Source organism: Anabrus simplex, chromosome 2 (assembly GCF_040414725.1).
Source record: "Anabrus simplex isolate iqAnaSimp1 chromosome 2, ASM4041472v1, whole genome shotgun sequence".
Lineage (NCBI taxonomy): Eukaryota > Metazoa > Arthropoda > Insecta > Orthoptera > Tettigoniidae > Anabrus > Anabrus simplex.
The window spans coordinates 341407682-341425691 of NC_090266.1; the positions used below are offsets into that span (position 1 = coordinate 341407682).

The 18010-nt window shown below is 37.8% G+C and overlaps 1 protein-coding gene across 3 annotated transcripts in view; it reads left to right on the top strand.

The window, feature by feature from the left end:
* Positions 1-18010, top strand: part of Hr78 (Hormone-receptor-like in 78) — a 290574-nt gene that overhangs the window by 96449 nt on the left and 176115 nt on the right. For all 3 annotated transcript variants that reach the window (XM_067140733.2, XM_068226174.1, XM_067140735.2), the window contains one exon: positions 12315-12449. In XM_067140733.2, coding sequence (XP_066996834.2) covers positions 12315-12449 — 135 coding nt within the window. The remainder of the gene's footprint in view (positions 1-12314; positions 12450-18010) is intronic.

The following is an 18010-nucleotide window of genomic DNA, read 5'->3' on the forward strand; positions in this document are numbered from 1 at the left end:
AGATGAGTTTCGGCAATAAAATGTTAGACTGAAGAAGATTTTAGACAAAAAGTGTTAGCTTAAGACATAGTTTTATTGTTGTGTGACTTTTAAAATGTTATAAGATTATCAATTAGTTTTATAGGAGTAATCTTGAACCAAAAGAATTGTTTTATGATCTTATACAATCTTAGATTAATGATAGTTTGGCTGATGATGCTCACAAAAAGGAGCGAAACATGTACCATATAAACATCATAATAAATATGTAAGTTTGTAATATATTTTTATTGTATTGAAAAGGTGGCAATTGGCAAAACTAAAGGAATTGTCTCATAAGTGGTATGATCCGAGCTGTCAGTGGAGAGATGGCGTGTAATGACATTAGTAGATGAATAAGTTTGTGTGGTGTCTTTAAAAGTAGGAAAGATCACAATATGAAGATAAAGTTGGAATTCAAGAGGACAAATTGGGGCAAATATTCGTTTATAGGAAGGGGAGTTAGGGATTGGAATAACTTACCAAGGGAGATGTTCAATAAATTTCGAATTTCTTTGCAATCATTTAAGAAAAGGCTAGGAAAACAAGAGATAGGGAATCTGCCACCTGGGCGACTGCCCTAAATGCAGATCAGTAGTGATTGATTGATTGAAGGCTGTATGGTCCTGGGAAAGGTAGATGCTGCATACAGGAAAATAAAGGAAACCTTTGGAGAAAGGAAATCTAGGTGTATGAATATTAAGAGCCCAAATGGAAAGCCACTTCTAGGGAAAGAAGACAAAGCAGAAAGATGGCAGGAGCATATCCAACAGTTGTATCAAGGTAAAGATGTAGATAATTTGGTTCTGGAACATGAAGAGGCTGTTGATGCTGATGAAATGGGAGACTCAATTTTGAGGTCAGAGTTTGACAGAGCTGTGAGTGACCTAAATAGGAACAAGGCACCTGGAATTGATGATATTCCCACTGAATTACTGACTGCCTTAGGAGAAACCAGCATGGCAAGGTTATTTCATTTAGTGTGCAAGATGTATGAGACAGGAGAAGTTCCATCTGATTTTCGGCAGAATGTTGTTATACCTATTCCCAAGAAAGCCGGTGCTGACAGGTGTGAAAACTACCGCACCATTAGTTTAGTATCTCATGCCTGCAAAATTTTAACACGTATTATTTACAGAAGAATGGAAAATCAAGTTGAAGCTGAGTTGGGAGAAGATCAATTTGGCTTCAGAAGAAATGTAGGAACACGTGAAGCAATCCTGACTTTACGTCTGATCTTAGAGGATCGAATCAAGAAGGACAAGCCTACGTACATGGCATTCGTAGATCTAGAAAAGGCATTCGATAATGTTGATTGGAACAAGCTATTTATGATTCTGAAGATGATAGGGATCAGATACAGAGAACGAAGAATTATCTACAATCTGTATAAAAATCAGTCTGCAGTGATAAGAATCGAGGGCTTTGAAAAAGAAGCAGCCATCCAGGAAGGAGTGAGGCAAGGCTGCAGTTTGTCCCCTCTCCTTTTCAATGTTTACATAGAACAGGCAGTAAAGGAAATCAAAGAGAAATTTGGAAAGGGAATCACAGTCCAAGGAGAGGAAATCAAAACCTTGAGATTTGCCGATGATATTGTTATTTTATCTGAGACTTCAGAAGATCTCGAAGTTGCTGAATGGTATGGATGAAGTCTTGGGTAAGGAGTACAAGATGAAAATAAATAAGTCCAAAACAAAAGTAATGGAGTGCAGTCGAACGAAGGCAGGTGATGTAGGAAATATTAGATTAGGAAACGAAGTCTTAAGGGAAGTAGATGAATATTGTTACTTGGGTAGTAAAATAACTAACGATGGCAGAAGTAAGGAGGACATAAAATGCAGACTAGCACAAGCAAGGAAGAGCTTTCTTAAGAAAAGAAATTTGCTCACTTCAAACATTGATATCGGAATTAGAAAGATGTTTTTGAAGACTTTCGTGTGGAGCGTGGCATTGTATGGAAGTGAAACATGGACGATAACTAGCTCAGAAAGAAAGATAATAGAAGCTTTTGAAATGTGGTGTTACAGAAGAATGCTGAAGGTGAGATGGATAGATCGAATCACGAATGAAGAGATACTGAATCGAATTGGTGAGAGGAGATCGATTTGGCTAAATTTGACGAGAAGAAGAGATAGAATGATAGGACACATCTTAAGACACCCAGGACTTGTTCAGTTGGTTTTTGAAGGAAGTGTAGGTGGTAAGAACGGTAGGGGTAGACCAAGGTATGAATATGACAAGCAGATTAGAGCAGATGTAGGATGCAATAGTTACGTAGAAATGAGAAGGTTAGCACAGGATAGGGTGGCATGGAGGGCTGCATCAAACCAGTCTATGGACTGATGACTCAAACAACAACAACAACCCGGTGAGTGCTACGCCGGCCTATAGACGGGCTGACGCGACCTGTCCAATACTGCTATGCCCGTCTATAGACGAGAACTTTTAAATTTTGAGTTACCTGGTACAGACGTGCACATTAATGGTGTCCCGACATAAACAATCAACACTGCCCCACTCCAGTACTGAAAAGAAGGGGTGAGAGTGAAGGGGTAGTGTTGAAGGCCAATCAAGTACAAACATGGGGGAAGGGAGTGAAGGGGTAGTATCGAAGGCACAATGACTCACGTCATGCATGAACTGCATGCAGACAGCCCGCTACAAGACTTCGTTGTGATCGAAATGGGCACGGTGGCGGATGTATTGAAGTACAGCATTAGGTTACCTACTCGTCCGGCCCCGCGGTGTACGGGGCAACGCGTCCGGCCGCCCCGGGTTCGATTCCCGGCCGGGTCAGGGTGCTTTTATTGTAAATGATTAATATCCCTGGCCTGGGGACTGCGTGTTTGTGTCGTCCTTAACGTTCCTCACATTCAACACTCAACACTTCCGCAATTCCAATTACATGCAGGTTCATATATTGTGCAAGTAGGGGCAAAAGAACTCTATAGGTCGACGCCCCGAACAAATAGCATTTTAACATAAAAAATTAAAAAGTAACCTACTCTGATAATTACAGTATTAAGAGGAAAAGGAGGTTTTTAACCGAAAAGTATTTTATACTAGTTAGGAATATATTGTAGCTGCGTTATATCGGGTATACCGATCTTTCTTCACCTCGTTCTTGCCATATTTCTATCCATCTCCAAACTGTCTTAAGACTGCATGGTATTGCTTGTGCTATTGCTTGGGGGACCATGTGAGCCTCCCACATGCCAATAATACGGCCTCGATTCACCTGTGATAGGATAGGAGCCATCTTATTACAATGTTACAGTATAACGCCGGAATACACACACTGTGTATTCAGCACTACCTGTTCACTCCCTTCCCCTCCTTTTCAGTACTTGATTGGCCTTCAACACTATCCCTTTACTCTCTCTCCCCTCCTTTTCAGTACTGGAGTGGGGCAGTGTTGATTGTTTATGTCGGGACACCATTAATGTGCGTGCGTGTACACTCTCGAGTTACATGTTATAAATCTCATTTTCTTGGTTCATATTGAGCTGTCGTATAATATTTATTCAAAACAATCTGTGAAGGTGTCCACCTTTACAATACAGTTTATTTTTCTTTACAAATAGAATACTTACCAACAACTGAATCGATGTTAATGTAAAGATTTTATTTGTAAAGAAAAATAATTTGTATTGTCAAGGTGGATACCTTCAAAAATTGTTTTGCAGATTCAGTCTCAGGCATGTTCTGCCATCGGTTGGGCTTTATGTAGAACCAATTGATCATGGCTTATACCTTCGGGAAGTAACTTACAGAGTTTTTTTGTAGACATCTGTGGAGCTCATCTGGGATGTAAACAAGCATAGCGGAACAACAGGCTAGTTGCTGTCACAGCGATGTTATTTCGGATCAGAGAATCTTTCAGTTATTAACCACAGCAGAAAGTGATGATAAAGGTGATGATTTCAGTGAATTGTTAAGCGATTTTTAAATAGAGAGTGATACAGAGATTGCTGAAAATATTGTAAGAAACAGAGCCTCCATCTAAAGAAAGGAAGAAAAACACGGTGAGTTCAAAAGCTATTTCCGTGGTGGATGAATAACTTTTCTCCCCCAGACATTCAAGTAGTGTTTGATGACAACCCCAAAATCACTGATTTTCTTTAAAAACTATTGTCAGTGGAGTTGGTGCAGCTGGTTTTTGATGAAACAAATCGGTATCACAAACGACTGGTGAAAAACATTGAGCTGTCACCACATTAGAGATTTAGAAAGTATTTTAACCCTTTTGCTCTCAGGCTATTTTCACCAGTCAAGCCCAAAACACTCAGACCATTTTTCATGATTATGCATGTTAAAATGTAAAAAATTGCCGTATAAAGAAATCCCCAGATACAAAATTGAAAAAAATCACAATAGTACACCATTCAATATAGTTTTAGGAAAAAATATCCGAAAATTGTTCATGGCATATTTCACTACAAAAAAGAATTTGAAATTTGGATAATATATTACAAAAAATAAAAATCGGTTTTCAAATACTGAGAAAGTAATATGTTCTTTAGTGATATTGTTGATGAGTTATTCTGAAGGCAAGAACATTTAATTCTGTATAACATGATATAATTTTGTTTTTTGTATTCTTATTTAGCCATGAGTTATAGCACCTGTTGTAAAAAACTGTACACGTACTTCCGGAGTTCACATTTATGTTTTGGAAAACATTCTCCTATCATCACTATCTGTAAAATCGAATCACTCTTCTTTTTCTACCGCTTTTTCCACACCTGTGGGGTCGCGGTGCGAACTGTGTCGCACTTGTGGATTTGGCTCTGTTTTATCGCCGGATGCCCTTCCTGAAACCATCCCTATATGAAGTGATGTAATCACTATCGCGTGTTTCTGTAGTGGTTGGTAGTTTAGTGTGTTGGGTCAAACACAAACACCAAGTACATGGGCCAGAAGAATTAATCAAAAGCGATTATAATCCCCGACCCGGCCGGGAATTGAACTCGGGGCCCTCTGAACCAAAGGCCTCAACGCTGACCATTCATCCAATGAGTCGGGCTATAATCTGAATTAGTATCGGCTATAAAGTCACTGGCATCGTCTAATGCATCTAAATAATCCAAGACTTCAGAATTATTTAGCCTAGAACTTGGCCCAGCCATCTAAAAAATTAGGCCTACTGGCGGCATGAAAATCTAATAGCACGGAATGTTAAACGAAACTTCACTTGAGAACACCGATAAATGTTGAATATAAACGAAATATAACAAACAATAAACTACTATTAAAATGGAAACAATATAACTAAGGAAAATACATATTTTGAAGCCTAAAGGAGACTATACTCGCAAGCACAACACTTCAACTCGCCATGCGGTAAACGTACGCCGTTTGATATCTTCATTTGTTTTGAACAGATGAACTTAGTGTCTTTATCTCTCGAGAAAAGTGTAAACTAAATCCTTTTCCTTGCCTTTTCCTGACAGCTGGGAGTCCATTAAGGTACTAATACAGCCATCCGAACACAGAGCCGATAGATCGGCTCGCTGAGCGTATAAGAGTTAAAATATCAGCTTATATACTTGTAAGGAGTTACATGCATGAGTTGCCTACAGATTTTAAGAAATAATTTTATTGTGCGCTCCTTATTTTGTATAAGGATGATGTACGCGTGGGCACAAAAAGTGTAATTTTGTTTTGTTTCAAAATACTATTCAACATAAGTGTAGGATTTTCCATTTGCATTTAGATTTATAAAGAACCAATGTTTATAAACATTTTAAGCAAATCACCCCCACTGATAAGTTAGAAATTGCGGCTTGTACAATTTTTTTACATGCGAATGAAAAAACTCAGCACTGAGGTGCCTAACAGTCAACTGGTAACTGAGCACTTAAAAGGTTAAAGAAGCTCAAGAAGGGCAACAATTTGAAGATGACGAGAGTGTGGGAAACTTCTTGCACAACTGGCTGGTGACACGATCCTGTTCTTTTTACGATGAAGGCATCAAAAAGCTGCCCATACGCTGGAACAAATTCATTTCCGAAGCAGGAAACTATGTGGAAAAATAAATTGTACTTGCCTTGTGTTTTTCAATAAATAAATTTAAATAAAAAATAAAATCCTGTTTATATTTGATCCCCCTCGTATAAAATAATTTGGAGTTGGTATTATTAGTCCTGAATGAAATGTGATTTTTTTTTTAAATGTGGGTGATTTGAAAAATTGTATTACTATACTTTATATGTAAATGTAACAAATTTCTCTTTGTTGTCATTGGTGTGTTTCTTTAAAGTGGTGACTGGTTTGTTCTTCAGTTTAGCGTATCTTATTGATGTAGTTTCTATTATAACCATTGTTCAGTGCTATTTTATAAATTATATTTCTTTTTCATAATTTTCTTTAAATAGTTGGATATTTAATGCTCTGTGGACCAAACTGTAAAAGGTAGCCTTCTTATGTAAATCTGAGTGGAGAGTATCGTGATCAATTACATTAATTGTCTGAGTGGGTAGTCATTCTTTCTAGTAATATTGAGATCTAGGTAATTTAAAGAATTATTTGCATCAGAGTCCATGGTGAATTTAATGTAAGGTTCTATAGAAATGAGATACTCTAAGATGTTTTTTTCATCTGTTTGTTGTTGATCTGTGATAGCAAATAGTCATCGGCATATCTGGACCGGTGGAAGATGCCTTTATGTTTATTAATGATTTTAGTTTTCTCCAAATTGTCTATATAAATTTATGCTGAAGAACCTGAAAAAAAAAAAACTTAACATTTCACTCAGGACTAATACTAATAAATTTTTGAATTCAAGTGTATACAAATTAAAATGTACTTATTGTCATGCAAGGTACATATGCTAGACATGGGAGAGCTCTCATTTGTTATCAGGAACATGTTAGCGCAAAACAGTATAATAAATTTTCTGCTATGAGCAAACACACGGCTGACCATAATCACACATATACTTCTATGGACCAGGAGATGGATATTTTGAACATTCTACAGAAAGGCACATAATGCAATATTTGGGAAGATATTCAAATTCATTTAGATTAGAGAACTAATCCAAATTTAAACCTTAATGAAATATCAGGAAGTTACCATTTTATATGACAAAATAAATTTAAACATCATCGCCATAAGACCTATCTGTATTGGTGCGATGTAAAGCCAATTGTAAAAAAAAAATTAAACAGTAAACATATTTTGTCCACAGTAGATAACATGTCTGTTACATGTCCCTTTCCAGCTCCTCATACTCCTCTCCCATGACATCGATAGCAACCCCGTAGCGAGCATTCGTATTGCTGGCTCAAAGTCAACCAAGCTGGCAAGCATTGAGCAGTGCCACAGGAACCACACCACAGGAGGAAAGAACCAATACAAATGGCGAACATTTCCAACATCAAGCTACACTGTCCAACGATTGTTCGTTAGGTAATGGTGTGCGACAGGAAAGAACGGCCGAAGGAAACACAAACACAATGGAGCAACGTTACACAGAGTACTTACCTTTAAAATTAATTTTCCTTCTTGACCAAACATCCATATGGAAAGCGAACAGGGGCCCATTCCCAAAAATGTACAAGTGGTGGGGAATAAACAGGTTTACTACCAATGTTCCATTAAATGTGGACTCTATAAAAAATAATTACCATGTGGCATGGCATATATTAACTAAAATACTTTACTCTTGATAGTTGAAACACATTACAGAGCACTTATAAGTAGCACATGTATTTCGATTATATTAATTACAGAGATTTAAGGCTTGTTTTACTTGTGATGTCAAAGATGAACACAGCATTTTTATCTAACAACAGTCCAAGATGCCATACTGGTGGGAGGTGGAAACAATAGAGTCCAAAGAACATTGACTACATTGAAATACACAAGGATCAACAAAACATAAAACTCAAACTGTAATCACTAGTATGATATGTAACATTCTGCCCCCCTTGAAACACTGTTTGAACAAGGGAAAGTATAGAACTTGAACCCAAATTGCACACACACAAAAACATAACAAAAGACCATTTAAAAAATACAAGACGACGAATGACACTGAACACATTTCACTTTACATCAGAGTTTTCAGTTTCTTATTTGTCACAATTTACACTTAAACATGGCTGAGTTATAAGTGAAGTCTTCACTGTTGATTTTTCAGAGTCTATAGGAAGTAGACTTACATTTGTGATTGGTCTTGTAAAGCTACCACTAGAAGTCCGAACAGTGACCACTCAAACATCCCTACGTGGATGGATCTCCTGAATCACCCCTATAGGCCACTGCGGAAGAGAGAGATTGTCTTATCGCAGAAGAACTACCGGTATATTACCCACTTGGAAGCCCTTAGGATGGTGACCCCAGCGTTGCCTCTGCTGGAATTCTTGTAGATAGTCTAAAGACCATTGCCTGCAAAAGTGAAGTCTACTTGTTGTTGCTTCCATCTGCTGAGAAGGTTCATATTTGTATTAGTTACGTCAACAGATGGTAACTGAGTTAGAGGTTCACCAATTAAAAAATGGCCAGGCGAAAGGTAACGGAAGTGAGGGTCATTTGGAATAGCATACAAGGGTCTTGAGTTCATACAAGCTTCTGTTTGAGTGACTAAGGTACAAAGTTCTTCATAATTTACAACTTGATTACCAAGTACTCTTCTAAGATGGTGCTTCATTGACTTGACCGATGATTCTCATAACCCACCAAAATGTGGAGCATGTGGTGGTGTAAACCTCCAGTTACAGCCATCATGTGAAAGCATATCTTGAATCCTCTCATTATAGTCCTTTGATTGCAAGAACTTGTACAATTCATGGAGTTGGTTAGCTGCACCCTGGAAATTGGTTCCATTGTCAGAATGAATTTCAGATGGTTTGTCCCTACTAGCAATAAATCTCTTCAGTGCTGCAAGAAAAGTTTCTATAGAGACTCTTGTTACAACTTCTAGAAGAAATGCCTTGAAAAGAAAAACAAAGACTACAATGTATCCCTTTGATGTACTCTTGCTGCACAGCCCACCAACTCTCACCGTGATTGATCCAGCATAATCTACACCAGTTGTTCTGAAGGGACAACTTGGTTGAAGCCTAGAAGCTGGAATAGACCCCATTAACTGTTCTGAAGCCTTTACCTTAAATCACTAACACCTTATACACTGAAGAATAATTGATCTTGCTAACCGTCTAACAGCTGGAATCCAGTAACTTTGTCATAGTGATGAAATTAGTAACTGTACTCGTAAGCCAGCATGAAGAAGTTTGTAATGTTAGTCGATGACAATGAGTTTTGTAGGATGATGTTTTTGAGGCAAAATTAGTTGATTAGGGCAAGTCTGCATGTTCCACTCTTCCACCCACTCTCATGAGTCCATCTCCATCTTCACTACACATAGGTAAAGTCACATATTAGGAAAGGGTGCCTTACTGCTGCTGCCTCAGCCTCGTCTGTCGTCTCCCAGGAGGAGACCTCACTTTGTTGCATTCTTCAAGATCAGATTGTGACAGTCATATTAGGTTCAGACTCACTGTATATAAAGGGGCGGGCTTAGTGCTGATTGATAGAAAATGACGTAAACAGGCTGTAAGCTGATTGGTTGATGTCATAAGACAGTAGTGGCACTGCCTTCGTAATGTCCAGGCCGTACTGTACCTCTGATGACGTCACGCTTTGGGGGGACTAGAAGGCGATACGCATACGCTCCGCTTGAATAATACACTCGTTTAAATTACTTAAAGAACTGTTAACGCCTTATAAAACCAAAACCTATCCTCAAATATTTGTTAATTCTGACATACAATGCATATCCTTCTCCGTAACGTTCTATTTCTCGCGTATATACGTTCGTTTGCGTGAGTACAGCCTAACACTTTGATACATATTCTTGCGATTTTATCCATTTTTCGGTCAACTGGAACATTCACATCATACACACTGACAGAAAACATGCAGCCAATTACAATTACTATTTATTACAAATATAAATTATTTCTGTACCTCACTGTTTCCACTCCATGAACACTGCAGCTTTCCTAGATCTCGTACAGGAAGTTACACCAGTATGGAGTAGGTCTGCTCTCTTTGAAGCGCTTTGTTGAATACACAAATCGGTGTGAATTTTGGAAAAGTTTAAAAAAAAATTATATTCACCCAAATATATATAGGCCTACACTGTCCGGCCAGGTCTTCCAACTTCTTCCCGCAGTCACAAATGACTAGGGAATCTGCCAACTGCATTGACTTCAAAGCCAAGGATTTTGTGACACACTTAGGATTGTCTGAATTCAGAAGTACCATCTTATATGTATCTGATACTAACACACAAAATACTTTGTACACCTCAATTCCAAGTTCTATTGACATGTCTGATGGATACTTTAAGCCCCCTCGATTTAGGAAATTCAGATATCTTACTTCTGGAGGTAATTCATAAATAAGATCTGAATCTGTCAGAAGATAAGATTTACATAAATCACACTGCTGTTTGATACTCATATTTTTTATTTTTTTATTTTTGTTTCTATTTGCTTTTCGTCGCACCGACACAGATAGGTCTTACGGCGACGATGGGGCAGGAAAGGTCTAGGAATGGGAACAAAGCGGCCGTGGCCTTAATTAAGGTAGATCCCCAGCATTTGCCTGGCGTTAATATGGGAAACCACGGAAAACCATCTTCAGGGCTGCCGACAGTGGGGCTCGAACCCACTGTCTCCCGAATACTGGATACTGGCCGCAGTTAAGTGGCTTCAGCTATCGAGCTCGGTGATACTCATAAATAAGACTTGCATTTTCAAATACACCGAATTCAGATAAGCCGTAGGTCTGATTACATAAAAATATAGGGCCTACCTAATGTTACCTATGTTTATGACATAATAAAAAAAATTAACTCTCCATCTGGACGGGACACACTTATTTCTCTCAGGATGTGATTTTCAGGAAAGTGCTCTTGATACACACAGCTGTGTTGTGATTAACTATTACATTCTCCCTGGGAATAGCCTTCTTCCATAACTTAACTCGTTCTTCATCAGAAGGAAGCACAAATACCGGAGTGTACTCTCCTTGTTTACAATTGGCTTTGCAGCCAGGCACACAGCAACTCTTAGGCATGGTGATTTCCCTCACTGATCATCTTAATTCAAGTATATACAAATCATGGTTAATAATAAAATACAGAATGCACAAACTCAATTTTACACTATAAATATAACTTTACACAAATAAACTACAAAATTAAAACACTGAAGAACGATCTTCTTAACCTATAACTTCACATAAATACACGCTCACACTAAGTTTTCTTCACTAATTAACGACTTTCCACTTAATAATGCAGTCAATGACGACTCATTCTCACATATATCTGAGTGAACACGCGGCTATCGTTAAAAATTTAAATAAAACTGCGAAAATCTATGTTAAACTCTACTAACTCATGTGCTGAACTTCCCCCCTAACGATCAGCTGATTGCTTTCCCGCGCTCGTTACAGTACGGCCTGGACATCACGAAGGCAGTGGTAGTGGCAGCATAGAAACAAAAGACACTCGCCCAGTATGGGCCACCTAATACAGAAACAATTCTCCGCTACGTAAACACAATAATAGTGACATCTTGTATAAAGCAGTAAATTAAGTGGAGATAGTTGAGTTTGGCTTGTCTCCTTGAGACTTCACCACTTTCAGGCATTAGGAGGACTGCTTACAACTAGGGAGTGGCCATGCTATGTTACAATAGTAATAAATAAATAATAATAATAGTAGTAATAATAATAATAATAATAATAATAATAATAATAATCATCCTCATCATCATCATCCGGTCAAAAAAGAATTCAAGTGCCTACAATTAGTCTTTGTCTTTCTGTTCCCAAGTTTGTCTATTCGATCTGGGCAGAGGTCAGTAGCATTTGAGGGTGTTTGTATGTAACAAATTTGTCTCTGGCTTCGGACATGTTTGAGAACTTCTGCAGGACAAAATTCCATCACCCCAGCATCTGTTAAAATCTATAGCATTTGAAAGGAGGAGGAGGAGGATGATGATGATGATGATGATGATGATGAAAGTTGGTGGACTTGAAGTTGTGCATTTTCAGAGACTTCAACTGGCTCACTTTTTAAATTTCTCATTGTGACTGTAGGCTTATCCTTACTTTTCAGTTAAAACATTAAAAATGTCAGAACTTGCAAATACTTAGTTCTGGTTTTTGTTTTCTGTATATATCTGGTATACTCATTACATAAGTCCTGAAAATTGCTGTAAACAAATCAAAATTGTATGTTTGTTTTTTTTAAAAAATTATATTTTTCTTTTCAGACGTGATCCTACCTGAGAGAGCAATGGACCAAGCTTTAGGTTTGGAACTGAGTGTTGTACATGTAGGTCAAGATAAAGTGCGTTCATTATGCCTTGCTGTAGAATTGTGTGTTGTATGTGGTGATCGGGCATCAGGTAAGTGAATTCGCCCATTTTTTTAAATAGGAGTTTATTAGAGAGAATCATTAGACACTCTAATCCAAATTTGAGTTCCAGTAGATTTTAAGTTTTATGTAGGTCAATAACTTGGCTTTAGATATTTTGGAGATTACAGTAGAACCCCGCTTAACCGAAACCCGGCTTAACCGAAATGCTCTGGCAAAATTGTATTTTAATATTTTGTTTTTACCCTCTCGTTCTTAGATGTCGATATTAGTAATTTTCTTGCTGTGTGCTAAGAGCTACTAGGCAAACCCTACTTTTTATATTATGACTTATGCCAGAATGCACGTGTAGCATAAAACAAAACAGTTTCTTACCCTCTAGTTCGTTCCATGATACATTTTTTCTTGAACAAGCAAGAATTATTATTTTTATTATTACTGTATTATTATTATTATTATTATTATTATTATTATTATTATTATTATTATTATTATCATTATTATTATTACTCTATTATACATCATGAAGATTATGCAGATGACTCCGACCTTGACAATGGCAGTTTTGAGGATCGAGTTACAACAGATGATGGATTTAATGCATTGGGAGGTAAGATTGATTTCGAATTTTTATTAAAGTACAGTACCACACGCTTAAATTACAGTACTGTAATAAGATTACTGTATACAGTATTCGCTTCAGTAGTAACAAAACAATTGTTTAATTATTTCAGATTGCTTTGCGCTTAGTTGAACAAAGCAATGAATCTACACCAGGTGATGTATTGTTGATTAAACGCTGGCACGACAGCGCTGCACTACGAAAATTCAGAAGAAAATCATTGATTTTATACAATGAGTGGCATTATGTAAACATTTTCATGTTATTATACAGTAGGCACCTTTGCTTAACACAGTTTATGCATTTTTGTTTCGACATTTAACTTCCTAAAATATTTACCATGTGTCATCCGAAAAACGCGCCAACCGAAGCCTCTCCGCCCCCTTTATTTCAGATAAACAGAGTTCTACTGTAATTTCTTGCATGTCTTGATAGTTTATACAATTAGAATTTCATCTGTCTTTCCTTACATGAATCTGGAGCTGCTAAGAACAATAGTCACCACACCATTATATGTGATGAAATATGAAATTATAACCCCGTAAATAAGAATGCAAATTTATTTTATTAACTTTTGCTATTGTTTTAACATTTCACTAACACATTGAAGATTTTCAGTGATGCGAGGAAATGAAAATGAATTTCCTGTAAACAATGTTCAATTTTGATTACAACAAACTTGACTTTAGGAAGTGTTTTATTCCTGTGAATAATTTTCTGTAAATTCTAGCAATCTCATTAGTAGCGAGTTACAGCCCCAGTATTTGCGTGGTGTGAAAAACGGAAACCATCTTCAGGACTGCCTACAATGGAATTCTAACCCACCATCTCCTGGATGTAAACTCACGGTTGTGCGACCCTAACTTCTCAGTCAATGGAAATTTAGATCTGGACATATAGGATGTACTTGTTGCAGGGCAATTCACTTCTGAAGGCTTCTGTGTAACAGTAACAGTTGCACTAATGCGCTTAAGCATCATCAGTGTTGATGTATTGATCAGCTCCAGGTATATCCAGGACATTGTTCAGTCTGTTGCATTCGCATTTCTGTAATGAAAAAGCAGTGTGCTGCCTGTCTTCTGGTCAGGAAGCTCTGGTTTCATATTTCATTTTCTAGTTTACCAAGAATTTGATATGGTCTTGTCAGGTTGTTCAGCCTCGTGATAGCAGTTGTAAATTTGCATAATATTTCTGCAGATAAACAATCAAAAAAGAACTAACCACTCTCTAGTTCTTATTCACACTTCCACAGATCCCATTGAAGTACAAATTATTGGTAAGTCTGTTCACTGCTATTACAAAGAGCTGATGATCTAACATTTTGAAATGAATCCACAATTTCTGAGTCTCTTGCTTCCTTGAAATTTCTGTGATGATGCCTGACTCATTCCATTTTGCACCCTATAGTTCTTCCATTACTTCATCAGCAGGTGAAAAAGGTATAAATAATGCATTCAAAATGAATTCACCATTGTGTGATTGCCTACAAGGCAGTCTGTATTCTCTCCCAAGGAAGGTACCTAGAAAATTGATATGGCATCTGAGAATAGTTCTTAGGACACTGTCTCCCTATGAAGATTGACAGTCCGGGAGATAGTAGGTTCGAATCCCACTATCGGCAGCCCTGAAAATGGTTTTCCGTGGTTTCCCATTTTCACACCAGGCAAATGCTGGGGCTATACCTTAATTAAGGCTACGGCCGCTTCCTTCCAACTCCTAGGCCTTTCCTATCCCATCATCGCCATAAGACCTATCTGTGTCGGTGCGACGTAAAGCCCCTAGCAAAAAAAAAAAAAGATTGACAGTCCAATCGATTATGATTGCTCGCAAAACAGTGGCTCAAAATATTTCAGTACAAGTTTGTTCATACCAGCGTTCATTGTACAATTGTACAATTACTAATTGTATTGAATAGGTGGGGTAATGAATATACTCATTTTGTAAACTAAGTAAGAGCAATTCGTTAAGCCACGAATTTCTCCATCTCCCCACAGATGTTCGTCTTTCAATTTTACCAATTGAAGATGATTTGGAGAAGTTCATATTGTTCATCTCTCATAATGTGCCTGCTGTACCTGAGTTTTCACTCCTTGATGGTTGTTTGAAGCTCTTATTTAACATGTGGAGGACTTCCTCAATGGTCATCCTTTCTGCCTAGGATATTCTGAGCATTCTTCTGTACAAGTGCAGCCTCTCCAGCAAGGGGCTGAACATCCACCCTTCGAAACCATACAGAAGGATAGGGAAAACATAACATCTGAACATCTGAACTTGGAGCTGACAGTTGAATTCTCTGCTGGTGAATAGGGCCCTCGTACTGTTGAACGTATTTTTAGCTTGCCATATCCTGGATAGGATTTCATTGCTGGAATCGCATTGCTCATTCACTGGAGTCCAAAGGTATTTCAAGGATGAGACTTGCTGAACATGTGTATTGTTGATGTGCACAGAGGCCTGTTTGAAAAATACAATCAGTTTGGTTTTACCAATATTCATGAACAGACCAAATGCTGCATTGATCATTACAATGTTGTTTATAATCATTTGAAAATCGGCGAGGCTACTGGCTAACACAACAGTATCATTAGCAAAGCAGATGTTATTAATGACACTGCTATTGATCCTGATGCCTAGGTAAACATCCTCAGAGTAGATGTTGAAAAGAAAAGGCGACAAGACATAGCCCTGTTGCATGCATTCCCATACATTTACTCCCTAATACATAATAATAATAATAATAATAATAATAATAATAATAATAATTTAAAAACTACAAATACACTTCTACGAAAGGCATTGACGTCAGTGGAAAAATGACATAATGAAAAATTGCTGGTAAACTGTTCAACCCATTAAATGCTCATTAAACAAACCAACCTCTATCGCCACACACAGTTTAAAAAATTGTACCCTAGATTTTGCACTAAATTAATTTCTGAACAACATTTCACACTTTTTGTATTAGCGCTTAATGAAACCAACAGGAAGTTATTACACTACCGGTAACTTAAATATCTGGAATGTGAGTTAGGATATTATTTATCACTAAGGATAATGTCTTACAAGATACTCTTTAGTTCAATTTCATACTTTTATTTCATCACAGTCAGTAACTTACATTTACTCCCTAATAAATAATAATTTTTTTTTTTTAATACATCGAGTTGAGCCTCTATGGACTGCGTGCTAACAACCAACTTCATTTCAGTGTCTAGGTCTTGTTCTTGTTCCGGCTTTGACTTCCTGCCAGTATCTTCTGAGCCCAGCGACGAGTGCCTGTTTATGCTCATCAGACAAAGGTCCTTACCATCTTCTGGAAGTTGATGCCATTTGGAAACCTTGATAGTTGTTCACCAATCTTCTGAATGTGCTCCTGTCATGAATTTCTTGGTCTGAAATACCAATCTGCATCAGATCTTTTTCGCATTCCTGGAACCATCTCGGCCTTGTTGCCTTAGATTGAGTAAAATTCCATATTCTTTTTGTTAGCCGACCATCAGTCATCCTCAAGAGATGACCGTAAAATAATAGCAGTCTCTTCTTAATTGACGCTGTGAGAGGTTCTGTCTTGCTGTACAAATCCTCATTTGGTCTCATTCGCCACTGTCCATCAACCCACCTATTACCTAGGATTTTTCTTAGTATCCTGCGCTCTCTTTTTTCCAGCCGATCAGCTTGACCTTTACAACTTAAGGTCAAAGTTTCAGATGCATATAATCCCTCAGGTTTTACAACTGTGTTATAGTGTCGGAACTTGGCCCCTATACTCATAGACTTTTTATTATAGGTATTCTTTGTCATTTGGTATGCCTGGTCTAACTTCCTCATCCTGACATTGATTGCTTCCTCTTCTAATCCATTCTGCTGGATGACTTCACCAAGATATCTGAAATTCTTGACTCGACCGATTTTTCCAAGATTAGTGATCATCCATTCTGGTCCATCACAGATGTTTGTCATATATTTTGTCTTTGGAATAGAAATCTGGAGTCCTACCTTTTCAGCAACTTCTGAAAGCCTATTGATCTTGTTGACTGCTGAATCTATGTTGTTAGCAAAAATGGCCAGATCATCTGCAAAGGCCAGGCAGTCAACGTACACCCCTTTGTGCTTAGGACCAAGTCTGAACTGATCTTCCTTTGTTTCTTCTTGGTCTAACAACTTCCTCCACTCTCGAATGACTTTTTCCAAAACACAGTTGAAGAGGAGTGGGGATAGTCCATCTCCCTGTCTGACACCCGTTCTGATTGTAAACGGTTCTGAGATCTCACCCATAAATTTTACTTTCGACACTGTGTTGGTTAGAGTTTGTTTGATCAAATTTCTTGACGTATCGTCCACTCCGAACTCTTCCAAAATATTCATTAATGACTCGCGGTCAATGGAGTCATATGCTTTCTGAAAGTCAACAAACACAACCACGTAACTGTGTCCTCCTGTCTTCTTGTACCTTATGATGCTCTTCAGGTTAAATATCTGTTCTGGGCACGAACGGCTTTTTCTGAAGCCAGCCTGATATTCCCCAATCTGTTGGTCAAGGTGAGCTTCAATTCGGTTCTGAACTGCTTTGGAGAAAATCTTATAGGGAACAGATACTAATGAGATGCCCCTATAGTTGTTGACATTCTTTTTATCACCTTTCTTGTGCAAAGGGTGGATTAGTGCTGACAGCCATTCAGTTGGTATCACCCCAGTTCTCCAGATATCTTCAAAAAGCTTGACTAGTACATCTAGAGTTTCATCATTTGCCAGCTTCAGTAGTTCTGCCACTATCGAATCTTCACCAGCTGCCTTATTATTCTTTAAGCTGTTTATAATCTGTTTGATCTCCTCTTTACAAGGAGGGGTTGAGTTGGGTAATTTGTGGATCGGTTCGCACACAGGGAATCTTTCTTTTGGTTCATCACAATTAAGAAGGTTTTCAAAGTACCGAGATATGATCGTACAGTTTTCTTTGTTGGTCAAGCCTA